General features: G+C 44.4%; 1 protein-coding gene across 7 annotated transcripts in view; it reads left to right on the forward strand.

Annotated features, from left to right (window-relative positions):
* The window catches only part of AOAH (acyloxyacyl hydrolase), a 94,144-nt gene that overhangs the window by 46,335 nt on the left and 25,670 nt on the right, over window positions 1-22,139 (forward strand). For all 7 annotated transcript variants that reach the window (XM_083407076.1, XM_083407080.1, XM_083407081.1 and 4 more), the window contains 8 exons: window positions 3,371-3,431; window positions 3,911-3,981; window positions 4,644-4,692; window positions 6,625-6,673; window positions 9,106-9,200; window positions 13,385-13,476; window positions 17,538-17,620; window positions 20,380-20,416. In XM_083407076.1, coding sequence (XP_083263202.1) covers window positions 3,371-3,431; window positions 3,911-3,981; window positions 4,644-4,692; window positions 6,625-6,673; window positions 9,106-9,200; window positions 13,385-13,476; window positions 17,538-17,620; window positions 20,380-20,416 — 537 coding nt within the window. The remainder of the gene's footprint in view (window positions 1-3,370; window positions 3,432-3,910; window positions 3,982-4,643; window positions 4,693-6,624; window positions 6,674-9,105; window positions 9,201-13,384; window positions 13,477-17,537; window positions 17,621-20,379; window positions 20,417-22,139) is intronic.

A 22,139-nucleotide genomic window follows, 5' to 3' on the forward strand; every position in this document is an offset into this window, starting at 1 on the left:
GCGTTTGATGGGGTTACTCTCAAAAACTGGCGGAGGAAGGGGGGCAGGGGAGCACATCGCCCCTGGCACCATTGGGGAGGGTGGTACCATCACAGCTGCCCTCTGACAATGCACCGTGCACCCCCACCATGTGCCACGCCCCCGGGACGCACACCAGCCATGCCTCTGCCTGCTCTCCGCCCCTGGTGCTGGAGCATGCAGTTTCTTCACCACTGCTCTCAAATAAGTGTTATGGGGGGTGAATTATAAGAACAGTCCAATATAGATACTGTTCTGGAAAGCAAATGAAATTAATTTTTTCTGACTTTAGTGTGCTACACCATAGCTGTCAACCGTCCCTTATTTGGCGGGAAACTCCCTTATCCCAGCGCCGTTTCCCGCTGCTGTCCCAGATTGATGATATCCCTTAAATTTCCTGGGTTTCAAAGGAAGCAGGTCCTCTCCCTTCCGGCCAGGGAGGAGGGAGGCTCCAGCTGTGTTGCTTGGCTGCGTTGCTCACCCAATAAGGAGTCTAAGACCAACTGGGAGGGTGGAGCTTCCATGCCTTGTGCCAATCAAATCGGCCACGTTGCCTGGGGACTCGCCTTTGCTCAGCGCTTCCCAGCGGAGAGGTGATGGTGGTTTTCCTTGCTGCATCCCCTTTGCCGGGTTGCTGCGCTGTGCGAACCACCGCTTGAGGCTTCGTTTGGCTGCTGGCTGGGCTTTCTCCCTTTGGCTCGGAGGGGCTCAGAAGTTGAACATACCTGTGCTCGGAATCGGATGGATACATCATTGATGGCCCACTCACCCTTCCCGGGGAAAAGGTCTGTCTGGAGCAGGGGGCACATGGTGGGGGGGGGGAGGAAAGGAAATCCCTTATTTTGGCTGCTGATCCCTTATATTCGAGGCTGCTGGTCCCTTATTTTCAAATCTGTAAGTTGACAGCTATGGGCTGGACACACACTATATGGCAGGAACCAGCCAATTAACGATCAGACAACTGATCTTTCCCCCAAGACATATAAGCCGGAAAGATGTTTATTCAAAAATCATCCATTTATTTTTATACAGTAACATACTGTTCATCCCAGTTGTTCTGAAGCTGCACCAGGAGGGGGAAAGTGGTTTCAAATGTTAAAAAAAAGAGGGGCTGAACAGAGAGGAAGGCACACTGATGGTATGCTAGAATTGGGGCAGCTTCAAGAGGTATCAGAGGCTGCATAAAATGAAGTCAGGGGCTGCATGTGGTTCCTGGGCCTCAAGTCGCCCACCTGTGCCTTGTAGAAAGAAAAGGGGAGGCAGGACTAAAGGAAATTATTGATTCTAATAACTCAGAGCACCTGGCAGCGCAGATATTTTTTATCTTTTAACTAACACCGTGCAGTTTATGTCATCTCCTTACTACATTGTTTATGACTCTTGCTCCTGATTTTAGCAGAGTAAGGAGGAAAGCTAACAGACCCAAGAAAACCCCCAAAGAAAATCTCATTTTAAACAAGCGTTTTAGTGTCAGATACAGATTTACTGCATAAAATCTGCGATACTAAATCCCGGGGCTTGAGAGTGAAAATCATCCAAGTAGAAAGTAAAAGAAGCTCCCACTTGTGATAATAAAAGGATATAGCCTTGAAACAGGTTTCTAAGGAAAAGGTAGTTTTTTCTTAAAAGCATATTTTAAGCCAAGACTTGGGTACCTTTCTGAAAACCATTTCCCCCCCCCCCCCAACCTCCAGGAGTTGGGCTAATTTCATACTCTAGAGCAGGACTGGAGTATTGGCAAAACCTATTTGGTGTTTCGCAACTTTCTGACTAGTCGCAGGACCTTAGCCAGACCTAGCAGAGTAAACGCAGAATCCACGGAAGCAATTGGCAACTTGGCTGCAGACAGGATAGACGAAGCAGGAACCAGGAACTTGTAGTTAGGTGTTTATTTATATACAGTAGACTATATACAGGAACAGAACACGGATCTTTTGCTAGCTCTCTCTGATACGACTCACAACTCCTACACTGACACACTGGACCACTGAACTTTGAACTACCACTTAGTAGGCCATTAATTATCACTCCCTTGAGAGAGCTTGACCAATCAGGGAGTGGTCTCCATGTCTCTGTTATCACTAGGCAGACTTGATCCTTCAGGTTGCCTTCTGGCTGTCTGCCAAACCTTAATTGACTCTGTGTGAGTAGCTGCACGTACACAGTTTCCCAACATAGAGGACCTTGGGCCCTTCAGATGTTGCGGAAATATAACTCCCATCATTGCTAGCAAGCATGGCCATTGGTCAGGGATGGCAGGCAGGACCAGTAACTTAAGGCTGCCATACATCCGGGTTTATCGGACCGACAAAATGGTGTCCAGGCAGATTTTAATTTGGACCATATGTCCATATTAGGGCTGGGCCGATGTATCGTCCAAAACCGGTTTGACGTCCATATTGTGATACTGGTTTGATCATTTTTGACCTGGCAATATATCACTGATCAGTGTGTGTGCGTGTGTGTGTGTGTGTGCGTGCGTGTGCGTGCTATGGAAAAATCACAATGTGGAGAAAACCTTGAAGCCAACCAGTGCCTCTACGTAGCTCCATCCTTATTTCAGACTGTGATACAGTCAAACCTCTTCTTACGTCCGCCTCCGCTTGCGTCTATTTCGCCCAACCTCCGTGGCAAACCCGGAAGTAACCGGTGGGTTTGCCACTGTTTGCGCATGCGCAGAAGCGGGCAGTTGCCACCTGCGCACAACAGCGCCTCTCCTAGCAACCTGTTTCGACCTCCTAAGGCACCTCTGAAACGGATTATGGTCGCAGGTAGAGGTTCCACTGTATATCAGTATATCACAATGTTTAGCTGGTGGTATATAAAGAAGTTGTAAACCAGATATCGCCTGGCCCTAGTCCATACCGACGAGCTGTTCTCCATCCAGAAAGTGATGTTCTCATGAGCTAGGGCCTATACTTATGTGGAACTCCACAGTTACAGTGCCAAGGATGAAGGAAAGCAAGAACAAACTACCGTATCTGTATTCCATACATGTAAAGTAGCTCTGACCGCCACTCTGCTTGGATAAGCTATGTGAAATTCACATGTGCAAATGTCGATCAACAGAGGTTGATGTGCACAACAATGATCACCAACCAACTTGCTCCAGATACATGTAAATGTTGTCCCGGTGCTCACAATGACCAATGTGCTCAGTTTAATATCAACTCCTAGGCCAAAGAATGAAAACTGGTTTTTTATAAAGCTCTTTTCCATATATAATAACAATTGCTTGCAGAATAGATGTGTGTGTGTTAGAGCTGAAGTGATAAGCGGAACACTTTATAGCACTCTTTGCAAAAAAAGAAAAAAAGAAAAATGTTTGTGAGCGTTTTGTTTATCCTTCCAGACTTATCCGTAGTAAGTTACCTTTCGAAGACCTTGATGGAGATAAATTTAGTCTTTATCCGGTAAGTAAAGTCATATGCCCGCAACAAGATTCTCACAAGAGCCCCTTCTAGTATCTATAAAACCCATCACTTTGTAAAGTAGTAGTCCAAGACCGTGGGGTACTCTCTATTATTTTGAAATATTGTTTCCTTTATGGCGAAGAAAAATAATTATTCCTTTTATATTCTTTCTGGAGGCTTGGCCACGGAAATACATGGCCCAGAGAAGCAAACTGCTCTGCCCAAGAGTGTCATGTTTATTGAATTATTAATAAAACATGAAGCAAACTTATATGAAAAAGTATTAAAATTGTCAGGGTGTCTTATTTCTGCATGAAAATAAGCAGTGTGCCTTTTTTTTTTAAAGGCAGCTGGGATGGTTGGTTTATGAATCTCTCTTCCCCTTCTGTAGTTGGATTTTTATTTTAGATGTTTAATGGTTGGCTGGAAGGGGGCGGAATTCCAATGCTAAACTTCTCTTCATTTCTCTTCCTGGTTAGACCTTAAGAGGATATCACTGGAGAGGTAGAGACTGTGACGATGTCCAGGCCTCTGTGTATCCTGGCAGACGGTAATTTGGGTGGTTTAAATTATTCTCTCTTGTTAGGACAAATCACTTCTTTAGATATTATATTATAGCTTCAGGTTTCCCCAATAGCTTGGGTAGCTTTGCGGGACTCCAAATGGTTTGCCCATGAGAAGGTCTGCATGATATGTGTGGGAACTGGTGTAGAGCGGATTTAGATAGTCAGGATAGCCACATAGCTTATGCATATCCTGAATTGCTATCTATTTATTTTCAGAAAGTATTTTATTTATTATAAAATATTTTAATGCTACTTTTCGGCACTGAAACATTCACAAAAACACACAACATCATGTATCATAAAGAACAAACCTGTATCTCTTTTTAGACATTGCTGTTTTCCCATACAGTTATGTTTAAAAACTTTTTTCTAAAAAAAATTGAGCATTTGTTCAGGGCTTCATCCATTAGCATCAGTACTTTATATTGATAGTCTTGATGCTGGGGCAGGTGCTGGGGGAAAGCATCTGCAAAACATGGTGTGAAGTTACATGACTTCACACCAAAGTGAAAGTCAGCATTCTGGTGGACGCTGTGTGTGTGTGTGTGTGTGTGTGTGTGTGTGTGTGTGTGAGTGTGTCTGTGTGTGTCTGAAAAATGCCACCTTAACCCATTTCTGAAATGTATTAATTTCCTTTCTATTGTAGCCCTGATAACTGGGATGCAGATAAGGACTCCAACTGTAATGGAATATGGGTGAGTCGTTGGAGGTTATATTTTGACATTTCCCACAGATGTTCAATTCCGATTTTGGAATCTGCCTATGTGAGTTTTTACTTCATGAGTTTTCAAAAGAATAGACTTCCCCAGGTTAAGAATACGTCTGTAATGCCTCCACAGGTATTACCTTGGGGACAATCTTACCTTTAAAAAACTGTTATGAAAGTTGCCCCCGCTACTTCTAACTCTTTTGGATAGTGAAACTGTCTTACATAAGAAATCCTTATTTCAAAACTCGTGCATTCATGGGATACCAAAAAGCAACAAGGTGAGGGTAAAAACCTGGTTTATTTTATTTCAGTGATAGATCTAGGAATCCTTGACACATGGCAAATCACTTATGAAAATGAAGAGGATTTCAAAAGGGCTTGTGAAATGGCCTTGGGATTTGCTGTTCAAAGAAAGAAAACCTCAGAGAATTACATGGGTCCTTGAATGAATCTCTTTGGATGCTAGAAATTGTGTTCACTACTACTGCTGCTGCTATTACTACTAAAGGTAAAGGTAAAGGTACCCCTGCCCGTACGGTCCAGTCTTGCCAGACTCTAGGGTTGTGCGCTCATCTCACTCTAGAGGCCGGGAGCCGGCGCCGTCCGCAGACACTTCCTGGTCACGTGGCCAGCATGACATCGCTGCTCTGGCGAGCCAGAACCGCACACGGAACGCCATTTACCTTCCCGCTGGTAAGCGGTCCCTATTTATCTACTTGCACTTAGGGGTGCTTTCGAACTGCTAGGTTGGCAGGCGCTGGGACCGAACGACGGGAGCGCACCCCGCCGCGGGGATTCGAACCGCCGACCATGCGATCGGCAAGTCCTAGGTGCTGAGGTTTTACCCACAGCGCAACCCGCTACTACTACTACTGTTGATTTATTAATTTTGTATACCGCCCTTCATCCAAAGATCACAGAATGGTTCATAACAGAAGAATGCAAAATGAGAATACAAAAGGCATAACAAAACACAAACCAAAACAAACCAGTAACCCCCCTCCCACAAATACATTTCAAAAGCCATCGAATGCTAATCAGCTGAATGCCTGGTTGAAGAGAAATGTTTTTGACTGGCCCCCAAAGATATGTGACGAAGGCAGCAGGTGGGGAGCCACTATTTATTATACAATTATTTCATTATCAGGATTTTGATTTGGTCGTTTATATTTTTGGTTACTTACATACTTATATGTAATCCACACTGAATTATGTTTGTTTTAATTTAGATTAGTTTTATTTATCTTATTACATTAGGAACCGGGGACGTGGGTAGCACTGTGGTCTAAACCACTGAGCCTCTTGGACTTGCCGTTCATAAAGTTGGCAGTTTGAATCCCCGTGAGGGAGTGAGCTCCTGTTGCTTTGTCCCAGCTCCTGCCAACCTAGCAGTTCGGAAGCACACCAGTACAAGTAGATAAATAGGTACCACTGAGGAGGGAAGGTTTTCGTGTTCTCTGGTTTCCGTCACAGTGTGCCATTGAGCCAGATGACCCGGAAAGCTGTCTGTGGACAAATGCCGGTTCCCTCGGCCTGAAGCGAGATGAGCACTGCAACCCCATAGTCGCCTTTGACTGTCCAGGGGTCCTTTACCTATTTTTTCCACCTACATATAACATGTCTGGCTCAAGCTATCGCTTTGTGTATGATAAGAGGAAGCCTCTTTGCCCATTCCTGCCATCATAGAAAAGTGGTCCTCAGCTATTTGGGTCCCCCAAGTATTCATGTTGCTACTGTTCAATGTTTTCTAACAGACTGGGTTGCTTGTATTTCATTGTGTTGCTGGAGCAATTCCTGAAAGAAAAGGTGAATGTGCAAAACTTAATTGATGCTTCCTCTCTCTCTCTCTCTCTCTCTCTCTCTTTGTGAGTGTGTTCAGCTCCATGAGTTACCGTAATTTTCTTTTCTCATACATTAGGGTGTTGATCCAAAAGATGGCATCGCCTATGAGCAGAAATTTTGTAACGGTAATTTTTCTGATTTTAAAATATAGCTGAGAATAATGGTTGCAAATTGCCCAATTCATTAAAATAATAATAATTCTGAAATATATGATGAAAAACAAATGAGGGTCATTGGTACAATCCTCATGTTGTCGTCAGATGTGCTGATTCCTTTTGAAAGCCAAGCTCAGGGAAACCAAGCTCTGCAGGTGGAAAGTTAATTGGCCTGTGGTACTGGTGTCACAGGACACGGGTGGCGCTGTGGGTTAAACCACAGAGCCTAGGACTTGCCAATCAGAAGGTCGGCGGTTCAAATCCCCACGACGGGGTGAGCTCCCGTTGCTCAGTCCCTGCTCCTGCCAACCTAGCAGTTTGAAAGCACGTCAAAGTGCAAGTAGATAAATAAGTACCACTCTGGCGGGAAGGTAAACGGCGTTTCCGTGCGCTGCTCTGGTTCCCCAGAAGCGGCTTAGTCATGCTGGCCACATGACCCAGAAGCTGTACGCCGGCTTCCTCAGCCAATAAAGTGAGATGAGCACCGCAACCCCAGAGTCGGCCACAGCTGGACCTAATGGTCAGGGGTCCCTTTACCTTTAATTCTGCAAGAGCCAATGTTCCTGGGTTTTATTATGTCATCATAATCTCATGCATTTTTAGAAGGAAGCTGTGAATGAGTCTGTGAAATTGTGAACTTGATTTCTGGAAATTAAGATACTGCCGTTCTGTCCTGATGAGTGACGCAAATGACAAGAACCCATCACAGAACATAGACCTGGTGGAAGCAGACATAGTTGGTTGGACGGGCTGAGCTAAAAGCAGGGGTGCCGACCTGCCCCCCCCAATGGGGGTGCATCACATGACACTCAAGCGCTGGGCTGGGATGCGAGGGTGTCCTGCTGCTGTGATGCCAGCATTTGTGTGCTGGATAGGGAGGAGGAGGAAGAGCAGAGCCACAGGATTTGGGGGGGGGGCATCCCCCTCCTTGCAAATTTTGGGAGGGACTGAAGACCCCTCAGCTCCCACTCCCCAGCGTGCCTGGCTGAAAAAGAAGCTCTATAGAAAGAGTTGGAATCCAATAATAATAATATAATAATAATAATAATAATAATAATAATAATAATAATTGTTTGTTTATACATACCCCGCCACTCTAGGCAGCTTCCAACAAAATATTAAAATACAGTAATGCATCAAACATTAAAAGCTTCCCTAAACAGGGCTGCCTTCAGATGTCTTCTAAAAGTCAGGTAGTTGTTGTTTTTCTCTTTGACATCTGATGGGAGGGCGTTCCACAGGGCTGGTGCCACTACCAAGAAGGCCCTCTGCCTGGTTCCCTGTCACGTGGCTTCTTGCAGCGAGGGAACCGCCTGATCTCATAGATCTCATGCTTCTAAATTCATGGAAACAGCCTTGTGCTTCTGAATTCCACATCCTATTGCACGTAACAATATGTTATTAATGTAATGTTGTTGCTGGCAGTCGTGGAGTTCTTTTACAGAGGCAACAATGCCACGTAGGCAGTATCTAAATTAGGCCACAGCAGAGCTCAAGCACAAATTCCCGATCAAACACAAATTCATCTAATGATGGTGCCTGTACATGATTGAAATCACCCCTGAATAGAACTAACATGGACCTTCCACAAGGTCTATTCTTGCACCACCACTAATGTTTAGTAGCTGCTTGGCAAACACAAAGCCAGTTAGTCATTAAGGAGGGAGCAAAAGTTATACTTCTTCCAGATTTTAAAAAAGCCAGTTTCCTTGAACTGGTTGTCAGGACACAGTAGGCCAAACTCCAGCTTAGGGAGGAAGCTTTCTAGGTCTCCAGAACTCTTTATGTTACTCAAAGCATGCTAATAAAGATGTAGCCCAATTGTGGATTTGGGGAGGCATTTTCTCTCTCTTGCGGACTAGGACAACTGCCTTGCTTTTTATGCGCCCTGAAATTGCAAGAGATGTTATCAGGCACCATCCATCTTTAAAGGCTGGGTGCAGTGAAGCAGACAGGGTTTATGAGAAGCTTGTAATTTTGCCCTAATAGACCAAATTGAGAGCAATGCTCTCAATGCCCTGATTTCACTAAATGTTCCACTTTTATTGAACGTACTGCAGATAGTAAAAATTTATGTTGCTCCCAGCAGGGTCCACTTTAAAGTACCAATTCAAGCTTTAAAAGAAGCCTAATAGAAATTGGTCTAATTTAGCATGCACTTTTTGTAAACTTGATTGATGTGTCCATTTATTTTCGGGTTATTTATAGTGCAGAGGAAGTTAAAAATCTTATTTTAGGTTTGGAAATGAGTACAAATGGCCAAATCGTTGTTTTGATTGCTCTTTGTGTGTTGGAACTGCCGTGTGGATTTTCTTAATGCGGTTGTGCTTTGTGCAGCATACGGGTTTGCAATGTGAGGAAAAAATAATTAAGCTTTTAAAATTATTAATTGTCTTCCGTAGGCACAGAGTCCAAGGGAATCATTTTGTTGGGAGATTCAGCTGGGGCTCATTTTCACATCCCTCCTGAATGGGTGACAGCATCGCAAATGTCAGTGGTATGTCGTTTCAGCTGGTCATTGTACTGATCTCAGTCGGCCGTCCTATAATTCACTTTCTTCTCTATTACTAAGGGTGCCTATTATGACTGCCCTCTATTATAAAGGGTGCCCATTGAGTGTCTATATATTTCTGGGGATGGTCACTTTCAGCCACTGCTGTAATAATCATGGGAGGTTTTCAAGATATATTAAGGAACCAGAAACTCTTCTATAGAAAGGAAAACATCTGTTCAGTTTATTAGTACCATGGATGTGTCTTGTTCCTCCCATGTTGGTTGGTTGGTTAAAATTATTTATAACCCGCTCTTCTTTCATCACACAATCCCAGAGCAAGAAACAACATTAAAATACAATAAAGCCATATTTCATTTAAATGCAACTTAATGTGAAAGCAGACAATATACTAACATTGTAACTACAGCAGCCAAGAGGTGGGGGGGGGGGCACCAATTTAACCAAATGCTTGGTTGAAATATCTATGGTTTTACCTGGTGTCAAAGCTCCATCAGTGTTGGTGCTTCAGAGAGGAGGGCATTCCAGAATTGGGGTGCCATTATTGAGAACATCCTCTCACAAATCAGCACATACTGTATCTCAGAGAAGGGGCATCCTTCAATGACTACAAAGTCTGGGCAGGTGTATAAGGAAGCAGGTGGTCTCTCAGGTATCTGGGTCTTTGGGCCATTATAGCTTCGCCCACAGGATGCGGGTGGCGCTGTGGGTTAAACCACAGAGCCTAGGACTTGCCGATCAGAAGGTTGGCAGTTTGAATCCCCGCGATGGGGTGAGCTCCCATTGCTCAGTCCCAGCTCCTGCCCACCTAAAAGTTCGAAAGCACGTCAAAGTTCAAGTAGATCAATAGGTACTGCTCCGGCGGGAAGGTAAACAATGTTTCCTGCTCTGGTTCGCCAGAAGCGGCTTAGTCATGCTGGCCACATGACCTGGAAGCTGTACACCGGCTCCCTTGGCCAATAAAGCGAGATGAGCGCCGCAACCCCAGAGTCAGTCACGACCGGATTTAATGGTCAGGGGTCCCTTTACCTTTAGCTTCCCCCACAAGTAATCACACCTCTGTTCTCCTCTCAGATGTTCTTGTCTTCTGCTGTGATGACTACAGTAGAATTACTACTTATCGCTAGTGAAATGTTCATCATTAGGGTCGGTAATAAATATTTGCTGGAGCCGTTGACAACAGTGCCGTAGGCAGAAGGCAGATTTGTAGGAAGCCCTTCAGCCAACATTTAGAGAACACTTACGCCCTTCTGGTCTGGAAAACGAAAGTGTCTGTCATTCAAGAGGCCATGATGTTTCCTCTGCAGCCAAACATATGAGAAAAGGAAAAGATGCAGGAGTGTGCTCTCAAATGGTTTATGTGCAAGCTGTGTTTTCTTGGGGCGCCCTATTCGGTTTGAACCAGGTCAATAACAAGCAATAAGCTCATAGCCACCTTGTGCCTGGAGAAATCAGACTGTCCCATAACCACCATTATAACCATCTGAATAACATGTTCAAGAGACACCACTCAGCCCTCCAAAGAGGCTTTCTAGGGGTTTCAGGGGGGGAAGGGCACAGCAACTGTTCTTTCTTTGAAATTCCATTTGTCTAAAGTAAAAAAATAATAATCAGACAGCAGAACTATGCAAAGCCCTGGTTGACGACAAGCAATTAATGTTCATATTTTACGGGTGAGGGACACTAAGGGATTAGCCTAAGGCAAGTCAAGGCAGAGTGTTTTTGTTTACTTCCAATTTTACTTTTTGTTGGGAGTCAGAAATGGTTGCCAATCTACTGCTAATCATCTAGGTAAAGCAACTTTCTGCCCGCAACACCACATGATGGCTTAAAAAGTGCTATTGATTTTCTTCCAAGAGAGAGAGAAAGAGAAAGGAACTACCCAAGTGGCTTATTGAAAACTTCGAAGGGAAATTGGGAGGTGAAACTGCAATGCTAAAAGTAAATATTCAGCACCAATAATTATTGCTGCATTGTGGGCAGCATTCAAATTAAAAGCCACATTGTTTGCAGTTTTAATTTTCTCTTTGGAAAGCCTTAACTGATTTAAATAATCGAGATTGGCTGTTGTTTTTCTTCGTTAATGCTTTATGGAAAAAAAATGATTATAGGAATCACACTGATGACAGAGCAGGGGATGAGCATAATAAATCAGAGGCAGTGATAATTGAGATGATCATGCCTAATAAATGTGGTAACAATACTCAGGATAATGACAGTAATGACAATGAAGCATGAAAGTGATGTGCTCAAGCTAGCATTTTAGATTGTGTCAGCATTTCTTTTGTAAATCTTGGATGTTCACGTTTTTCAACTTCTCCACAAGTATTTTTCTCTGTGTTGCAAATGCCTTATACAGTATTTTGAAGCAATGCTTAGTCCTCAAGGCTTAGACCTACCTCCATGCTCTGATCTCAGCCTTCCCAGTCCTCCTTTCCCCTGATCCTTATTAATCTGCGGGACTCAGGAAGCTGTGGCCGAGGTGGGGAACCTCAGCTCCATGAACCAGATTAGGTAGCTAGGGTCTAAGTGTAGCCCTGGAATCTAGCCTAAATGCCAAGACACAGTACAGTGGTACCTCGGGTTACAGATGCTTCAGGTTACAGACTCCGCTAACCCAGAAATAGTACCTTGGGTTAAGAACTTTGCTTCAGGGTGAGAACAGAAATCGTGTGGCGGTGGCGCAGCGGCAGCGAGAGGACCCATTAGCTAAAGTGGTATCTCAGGTTAAGAACAGTTTCAGGTTAAGAACGGACCTCCAGAACAAATTAAGTACTTAACCCAAGGTACCACTGTACTGGAAAACATAAAGCGCCACCAAAGGCGCATGATGTCCGTGGCTGATGTGAGGAGGACCAATAAAATGAACACAGAAGACTGGTATTGGGTTGAATTAGGCCACAATTTTATTGATTACAGGTAAGGAAGGTAAACGGCGTTTCCGTGCGCTGCTCTGGTTCGCCAGAAGCGGCTTAGTGATGCTGGCCACATGACCTGGAAGCTGTACGCCGGCTCCCTCGGCCAATAAAACGAGATGAGCGCTGCAACCCCAGAGTCGGCTATGACTGGACCTAATGGTCAGGGGTCCCTTTACCTTTACCTTTAAGAGCAGGTTTGCCTAAGGCATTGGGTGTGTATTCAGCATCAGGCAGCCCACCTGCTGCCTGATAGTAACCCAGTGAGGTCGACTGGGGAGTCAGGTGCCATGACCCCACACAGGCTGCCATTGGGAGAGGTGTATTGGCCCATCAGTCCCTGTGTGGACTCCCGGACAGAGTCACTCCTTTAACGGGGTTACCCACACAACTAAGGATCCAGCTCAGTGCCTTTTCTACCAGAGTTGTGAAAGTTTCTATGAGGTAGACAGAAAGCTGCAGGCTGGCTAATTTGCTTGCAGGGGAAAATCCATCCCTGGCCCTAAATGTGGCAACCAAGTAAACCATATCAAGGTCCTTTTGCCAACTCGCCCCTGTCAGGGTGGGCCCCTACCAGACTGGGTAGGTGGGTAGACAATCCTGCAACAGTCAGCAAAGAGGGTGGTCTGCATCTGGCTGCCATCTTGAATATGGCAGGGGCAGGCAGGGCACAACCCCTGTGTCCCTGACCTGATTGGCCATGCAACCCAGGCTTGCTCCAAATGGAGGGTCCAACATAGTTCCACAGGAAAATGGTAGCCCTCTGGGAAGGGCCATAGCCGTGCTGTGTAGCAAACACCGCTCCCCCCAGAGCCCTATAGGGGTGGAGCCAGATAAGGATCTGGCCCAAAAAGACAATAAAGGTTACCCACCCATTGGATAGTGCTCAGGATGGCACCAAGCCAGGAGGGCAGCCTTACTATACTCAAGACGTAGCTGATCTCTAGGAATAAAATCTCAAGGGAAGGGGTTTGTGATTAAGTCCTCCTCCCAAAAAGAAATACATATATTTTACATGTCTGATCTATAATTCTTGATAACTAATTTGTTTATGGCCTATAGCTGTGTCCTATTAACTGTATTTAAACTGCTTGAACTTCATATTACATTAAAAGCTAGTATGAAAAGAATAATCAAGTTTATTGCCAATGTTCTGGGCATGGAAGCCCATTATTGTAACCCACCATGAGACGATTGGGTGAAGGGCAAGTACAGAAAATAAAACCCATCCTGATTTCTTAATCTCTTTTATAGAAGGCATTTTCCAACCTTCCTGAGGCTTTGGCCGATGAGCTCGACTGGCCTCAGTTTTCTGGAGCAACCGGATTCCTCAACTCCACAATCGGGTGTGTAAGCAAAGTCACCAGAATCTCAGGAATGAATGGTTGTGGAGAAAATGTTTTGTGTTCAGATGGAAGTTCTGGAGCGTTGCCATGCCCTCTGCTTCTGATGTTTCCTAAAAATTATGATCCTCCCATTCAACAATAACACATTGTTTCATGGTTTCCAGACCAAACTTTATTCTTCTTTTTCCTTCATACTTACCTTCAAGCCCAAACAACACAACTGCAGCACATAGATCCATGTCCCAGCTAAAGCAATAGGGGGAAGTTGTGTTTTAAAGGGATGCACAGCTGGACCGCAGTCGTTTGTGTGTGTGTGTGCTTTCTCTTCCCCAACTCACTGTCTTTGTCGCTGCCGCTCCCTTCCCCCAGGCAGTTTCTTTCAATATGAGCTCCCTCCTCTTAATTATTGGAGAGATAGTAGAGGGGAATCCTTAATGAAATCCAAAAGCTTCAGCCCCTTGATTCCACATTTTTAGTCAAATCATGGTCCTTCTGTAAGCCTCTAAAAACAATCACTTTGGAGTGGTGTGTCACAAAAGGTCAATTATTCATTTCGGATTGTTGTAATCCACTCTGGAATCTGCTGGCGAATGGTGGGTGGGGTTGTTGTAAGAAGAATAATAATACACGTCCGAATTTTCATGAGGGCTTAAAGAAAAAATCACAAAGTGTTGTGGAAATGTGATTAAGACTTAAGATTGGGGAAATGAGAAGCTGAGCGAAGCTGAAATTGACAGATTTGTCCATTCTTTTTTCCACATGTCAATTCTGACCCTGCTTAAACAAAGTATGGCAGCTTAAATTAGTGGTTTTCATCCAAATGGTAGTTTTCGTTCCCATGAGTAATTACCTTCGAAATTCAGCTCCAACTTAATTACTTTCCATTTGTTTCATCCTGATGTTCTTTCCCAATGTCACTGTTCTGAAATAGCCTCTATTTTTAATCTGTGGGATCTATTATTCCTTCTGTTCCCAAATCTGTCCACTTGTCTAAGATGACAAAGCAATGTTTAGAGACAAGGTTTCCTTGGTTCAACTGTCTCCTAATTATTTCTTTGCAATTGCTAAGGCAGTTCTGTTAATGTTCCGTAAACTCCTGATTCCTGGGCAATTTATCTTTCTTAGTTCATAAGACTGTTTGCCCCCATCTCCTTTTCAATCATATAAAAAGCTAGGTTTTTCATTCTTTGTGTGAAGAAGGATTTATTGGGAACAGACAGCATCATATATACCGTATTGGCCTGAATATACGCCACACTCCCCCCCCCCCCAAATTCCGACCATGAAAAGTGCAGCTTCAATTTGTGACCTTACAAAAATTGGTTTTTACGATATCGCTGCAAAAACAGACATACGATAAAACAGAACAAAAAAAATTTTATTGCCAGTTTGCGAGCTTGAGACTGTTGTGCAATTACCGTAATTCTAATGTCATTCAACACTTTCCCCGTATTTTACAGTGCAGTATTGATTTTTTATTTGCATTTACGGTGCTACGAACAGGTGTTTAACCCACTTGTGGGTCCTCTCTAGTACCTGTAGGATTTTCTTCTACATTTGCCATTTACAGGTGTGAGAATTTTAAGGGAGTGGCTTATATTCAGGTATTGTCTTTTTTTTCTTCCCTCCCCCCCCCTGAATTTTAAAGGTGCAGCTTATTTAAGGGCACGGCTTATATTCGGGCCAATACTGTAGATGTTCTATTGTTTGTTTAGGAATTGTGGTTGTCTAGAGTAGTTATTTATACTTTCTAAGAAGTGGGGCTGTCAGATATAAGAAACTATTTATAAGATGATCCAGACTTCTTAGTGATGCAAAGCTTTTACAGTTTGGACTTCACAATTTCACCCTCATTTTGGCCTCAATGTGAAATAGCAGTGACATTGCTGAGTCTGGGTTCGCCTGACTGCTTGGAGAAATCATCTGTGGAGTAAACCAGTGTTTTTAAGCTTTTCTGTTTCTTGAAAAATGCATCCTGAAAATTATTTCCTTTCTGTCTCTCTTGATTCTTTATCTAGATTTTTTTTAAGCCTCCTTACCCCTAAAGGTTCAAGGTAGAAAACAATACTGAAGTAGAATCCAGTGTAGCACTAAAGTAATCATTCTCTCAGCATAAGGATTTCTGCTTGCACAAGGGAATGTTATATCCCTCTCCTCTCTTATGCACCCCCTAAATATGTTCTGGGGTTCTCCCAACCCTCTGGAGCAGATTTGGGGAGGGTGTGCACACAGGAAGCGGAGGGAGGAAATTCCTATTGTGCAAGCAGAGATCCTTTTGCTGATGAGGCTCATTAGTAAAAGACTGCCCACAGCATCTAAAAATCAATGAATTTATCACCTTCAAAATATTAGTAACTGTAAAATAACCCCCTAGTAATTCCCTGCTCACTTGTGCCCACTAAATGCTTATATACAATTTCTGGAAGATATTCAGGCTTCTCCTCCCTCAATGGGAACAAGCCATCTGTTCTTTCTGGATCCTTATTGCCTTATCTCACAATTAATAATGCCCAAAGGGAGATATAAGCAAACAAGCCTATTGCACTTATTGACCCTCCCCAATAAGGATAAGTGAAGGTCCAGCCTGCGACAGTACTGCCTGTCTTGTCCATGGTCCCTGCTCATGGTTCATTTCAGGTGATGTTGAGAACCAGAGTGATGCAGAAGCTAGATTGTTTTGTGTACTGTGCCCAAACCCTGGCTGTGCTGGACACACCATTGTACAGCTCTTCCAATGGAAGCAGTAGACTTGGTTTATATCCTTCCACTAATAGCATCCTTTTCCTCCAAACATCCCTTTGTAAGCCTTGGATAAAAATGGAATCGTGAAGTTGCTCCAAGAATTTTCCAGAAACATCAAATGTAGAAACATTGCACCCTTGATTGTAAGTTGTAGATGTAAATAACTTGTGGTTCTGTTATGTACTGAGTTGAATAGGCTCCAAACTGCAGCAGTCTGATTGGTCCTAGAACAATAGGATCCAAAACGCAGCAGTCTGATTGGTCCTAGAACAATAGGATTCAGAATGCAGCAGTCTGATTGGTCCTAGAACAATGCAGCAGTATGATTGGTTGGCAGTAACTACCCAATCATGCTCCAGATAGAAGTGAATCCACAACTTGACTGGCTTACAGTAGAATTCCGGAATTAGCCAATCATGTGCAGCCCATTGTGTAAATTATGTATATTAAGCAGATACTTTGAGGGGACATTCATTCATTCCTCCTCACCACTATGAGCTGAATAAAGAGCATGAAATCACTTTGCGACTCTGAGTATATTTCAGGTTCTAACATTTATAAATACGGTGCGTCACTATGCCCTTTGCCACGCAGATGGAGTGCAGGTGAGATTGCAACAAAGATAAAGCACAACTGAACTTTATGAACCACAACTGAAACTTGGCTTTCAGTTCATTGCGCAAGTGCAGCAGCTCAGCAGTGTTAAAGGCCTTTGGGCTAGGAGCCCCCGATATAATCAACAACAGATCTTTTCAGGGAGATCCCATCTAGCTTTTTTGCTTTGGAGCCAAACCCACATTCGGAATGAATGAACAATCACTCCAGTAAATAACACCCAGGTCACAGGCCTTGTGCCTTTTTTGTTTGCTAGCAGTGCTGACTAAGGAATTTGTTCTCTTCAGGAGATGTTACAAAAGTACTGCAACACTGAATAATCATCTTTGGTTGCCTTGCTTCCCAGTGTAGACTGATCAGAGCTATCTCCCAAAACTTGACCTCCACCCCGATTTAGGTAAGAAAACGTAACTCCCCCTCTTAAAGGGACAGGAACATGTGATCAATTCAGGTATTTCAGCTCAGCTCTGAAACTCATGGATTGGCCACTGGACAAGTCATTATCATGCCATCTAACCCATCTCACAGTGTTGCCATGAGGCTAAAATGGGGGTGTTCTATCAAGACCATTTAGTCGTAAAAGCTCCTCTCCCCAAATAAGTGACCTGAAAGTCCTCTGCACTGTATCTTTGCAATTCTTGATCTGATATTTTATTTACATGCCATGCCTTCACTAAACCAGAGTTCTGTAAACTTTGTTTCAGAGGCTGGACAGAGTCGCTGTACCTATATTTACGAAAAAGAAACCGCTGCAACCATCGAGATTACCAGAACATTTCCAAAAATGGTACCTTGTTTGCTCTTCACCCACACTGGTGCACATTCATTCACCATGAGTAGAGCTGTTGAACAGCAAGGCTGGGGGAAGGGGACTGCAGATTGATCAGTATAGAAACCTCATCATTCTTGTTTCTAGGGAAGGCACATAGAGCACTGCATGCAGAAGGCCAAGGCCCAGGTTTAATTCTTGTCATCTTTAGGTAGGGCTGGGAAAGACCTCTGTCTGAAACCTTGAAGAGTCACAGCAACTCAGTAAAGACAATATTGCACTAGACTGAATCACTGGCTCAATCTAAGAAGGTATCCTATATTCCTATGGCTGGCTGGCTGGCTAACTAACTATTAGCAAACACACAAATACATAGGAGTCAGGATTAAAAACAACAAGAACACATTGCCTAGAATCATCATTCAAATATGTCACTGGACATAGTGGTAACAGACACTGGTAAAAGGTAAAGGTAAAGGGACCCCTGACCATTAGGTCCAGTCGTGGCCAACTCTGGGTTTGCAGCACTCATCTCGCTTTACTGGCCGAGGGAGCCGGCATACAGCTTCCAGGTCATGTGGCCAGCCTGACTAAGCCGCTTCTGGCGAACCAGAGCAGCACATGGAAACACTGTTTACCTTCCCGCTGGAGTGGTACCTTTTTATCTACTTGTACTTTGATGTACTTTCAAACTGCTAGGTTGGCAGGAGCGGGGACCGAGCAACGGGAGCTCACCCCGTCGCGGGGATTCGAACCGCCGACCTTCTGATCGGCAAGCCCTAGGCTCTGTGCTTTAACCCACAGCACCACCCGCGTCCTAACAGACACTGGTACTCATACTAACACATTCCCATTGAAGTTTGCTGGACACACCAGCATCTTCTTCAGCAACATAAAGTGGGTGCGTTTTCTTCTCATTCTTCCAAATATAGATGCACTGGCTGGGACAGATTTTTCTTGTAATTAATTCATGCCGCTTGATAGTTCAGGAAACAAGGTATAACGCCTCAGACAGGCAGCCTTCTGCTTATTGAAAACGCTGTACCCTGGATACATATGGCTTGAGCTGCAAATAACCACATATAAGCTCCAAGAATGATCAGCTAGTCTTCACTGATAGAAAGCCTGTCCTCCGCCTGATTATTTTCAGCTCATTCCAGGAGAGTCGGGGACAGGGTGCCTTCAGCTGTTCATGTATGCCTAGCATATGTGATTGATGGGGAGCCGCTTCCTGAACTCATTTCCCCACGTCTCAGGATCAGGTTTCTCACCTGTACTTTTATCACATTCTGTGATGATGTGTTTTGTCTTGGATCCGAATAATGTAACTGTTAATGAATGTTCTGGCCCATTGAACATTAGGAAGGCAGATATTTCACGGCAGCCATTGAGTACCATTGGAAGCAGGAAAATGTTGTCTTAATCTCGGCTGTCTTGGGGAATCTTAGTTCACCTGGAGTTTCTTTGCAACTTTAAATTGTTATATCTTCTTTATGGTTTGGCAGGAGCTGGGACTGAACAACGGGAGCTCACCCCATTGCGGGGATTCGAACCGCTGACCTTCCGATCAGCAAGCCCAAGGCTCAGTGGTTTAGACCACAGCGCCACCCACTTCCCTAGCAGTTCGAAAGTACAAAGTGCTTAAACCACAGAGCCTAGGGATTGCCGATCAGAAGGTCAGCGGTTCGAATCCCCATGACGGGGTGAGCTCCTGTTGCTCTGTCCCAGCTCCTGCCAACCTAGCAGTTGGAAAGCACAAAGTGCAAGTACATAAATAGGTACCACTCCAGCGGGAAGGTAAACGGTGTTTCTGTGCACTGCTCTGGTTCGCCAGAAGCGGCTTAGTCATGCTGGCCACATGACCCAGAAGCTGTACATTGGCTCCCTCAGCCAGTAAAGTGAGATGAGTGCCGCAACCCCAGAGTCATTCGCGACTGGACTTAACTGTCAGGGGTCCTTTTTTCTTTATGGTTCGGAGGAGCAAAAGGTTCACTCAACAATAAGATAAGGCCAGTTCACAGCCAGACTGTTCTAACATACAAGTCTAACAGTATCTTTTCTCATTCTCTGCCACGCTTCTGTCTGGCTGGCTACCTCCCCATCTGTTTATCCATGACTGACTTGCAGACGTTCAAGGCCTTCTAGGGCGATTGGTATTAATCATGTTTGCCATGGCTTTTCAGCAAAATAATTGGATGCAGGTAGCAAAATACATTTGCAGATGCAAAAATGTGCCTTGAGAAGAGGTGATGGACAACTTGGGGCTTTTGTTTCCAAAAGCTGATAATCAGAGACTGCTTATTACGGTCAATGTGATACAGGCTGATAGATTGTTTACTGTGAACTGAGGCACCATAGTTTCTCTCAACTGATTCCCTCAGGTCCTTTCATCTGCCTTCCCTGTCTGCCATAGTCAGCAGTACTTTGGGTTTTCTGAATAACCGCTGGGGAGAGATGGGTCACGTGACCTGGGGAAGGGGTAAGGAAAGGAGTGCAGCCTTACCGCTTGCTTGCCTGGTCGATGTGAAGCTGCTGGGAGGGATATCTGGGTTGCTGCCTGAGAACCCTAGTAGGTTATGGGAAGTTGGCTTCGTTCAGTTGGGAAATAGTAGGTCCAGCTTTCCAGCCGGACATGATCCCCCAAAGTTAATCACAATTCACTCAAATCTCACCAGTTTCAAGCGGACCTTATTTCATTGGATGTTTCGTGCCTTTCACAAGTCTTGTTACTTAAGCTGTGCTAAACTCTCTTTTATTCATTGCCTTTGATCATCTAGGTGGCTCTTCGCAAAACGTCCTAGAGCTTGTCAAGAGGTAAATAGTTAATGGGGGATTTGAGCTATTTGATCCATAGTTTAAATAGCTAGCTGCAGGACAATGCAAGGCCCCAGCTACGCCACCATCACTTTCATAGAATCATAGAGTTGGAAGAGACCACAAGGGCCATCGAGTCCAACCCCCTGCCAAGCAGGAAACACCATCAGAGCACTCCTGACATATGGTTGTCAAGCCTCTGCTTAAAGACCTCCAAAGAAGGAGACTCCACCACACTCCTTGGCAGCAAGTTCCACTGTCGAACAGCTCTTACTGTCAGGAAGTTCTTTGCTACTTGAAAGTCCAAATGCACTATGCAAACATTCAGAGGCTGAGATTCCATTTGGCTAACATGACAATAGTTGTTGCTTGATGTATCCTCCATGAATTTGTCCAAACCTTTTCATAGTTAATGTTTTAATGTCTAATATGTTAAAGCCATCCAAACCAGTGGTTTTCATCTCTGAAGTAGCTTGAGAGTTCCTTTGCCTAAATCTGTTTGGGGAAGGGCTATAGCTCAGTGGCTGAGCAACTGCTTGAACCAAGGTTCAATCCCTGGCATCTCCAGGTTAGTCTGAGAAAAGCTGCAGCTTGAATCCCTGGAGTACCACACAGTTGACAATACTGAATTAGATGGCAGCGGTGCCAACTTGAATAAAATATTTGAGGGGGGCAGGTAAGCCCCACCCCACACAATCGATCACATGACATGGTGCACACATTTTAATAATAATAATAATTATAATACAGTGGTACCTCGGGTTAAGTACCTAATTTGTTCTGGAGGTCCGTTCTTAACCTGAAACTGTTCTTAACCTGAAGCACCACTTTAGCTAATGAGGCCTCCCGCTGCTGCCGCGCCGCCGGAGCACGATTTCTGTTCTATCCTGAAGCAACGTTCTTAACCCGAGGTACTATTTCTGGGTTAGTGGAGTCTGTAATATGAAGCGTATGTATCCTGAGGTACCACTGTAATAATAATTTATTTATACCCTGCCCATCTGGCTGGGCTTCCCCATCCACTCTGGGTGGCTTCCAACAAAATATTAAAATACAGTAATGCATCAAACATTAAAAGTTTCCCTAAACAGGGCTGCCTTCAGATGTCTTCTAAAAGTCTGGTATTTGTTCTCTTTGACATCTGGTGGGAGAGCGTTCCACAGGGCGGGTGCTACCACCGAGAAAGCTCTCTACCTGGTTCCCTGTAACTTGGCTTCTCGCAGTGAGGTAACCGCCAGAAGGCCCTCGGCGCTGGACCTCAGAGTCCGGGCAGAATGATGGGGTATGACAATGATAATGCCCGTCAACTTTGGAGGCCCTGGGCCCCACAAATACTTTATTGGGGGACAAAGACCCCCTTGGCCCGTAGGAGTTGGCTCCTATAACTGGTGGTACCAGGTCCCTATTGGGAAAGCTGTGTATATGTCATAGCATATGTCATAGTAAACATGCACATAGTAAGTACATGCTTACTATGAGAAGCTGCTGTGTTAAAGAAAAACTAAGTGTCCCTCCCATGGCACAATGGGTGAGTACGTCTGGCTGTGGTTGGTGGTTCAAGGCCACCCAGGGATGGCTGTGGGCAGGATAACTGCCTTGAAGGTGGTTGGACTAGAAAGATCCTCAAGATCCCTTCCAACTCTACAGTTCTTTGATTCTATTATTATCATTGTCATCACCAGTTGTCATTGATTATATTGATGAGCAGCGTGATCTTAAAGCC

The sequence above is a fragment of the Podarcis tiliguerta genome, assembly GCF_965153285.1.
Source record: "Podarcis tiliguerta genome assembly, chromosome: 12".
NCBI classification, from domain to species: Eukaryota; Metazoa; Chordata; class Lepidosauria; order Squamata; family Lacertidae; genus Podarcis; species Podarcis tiliguerta.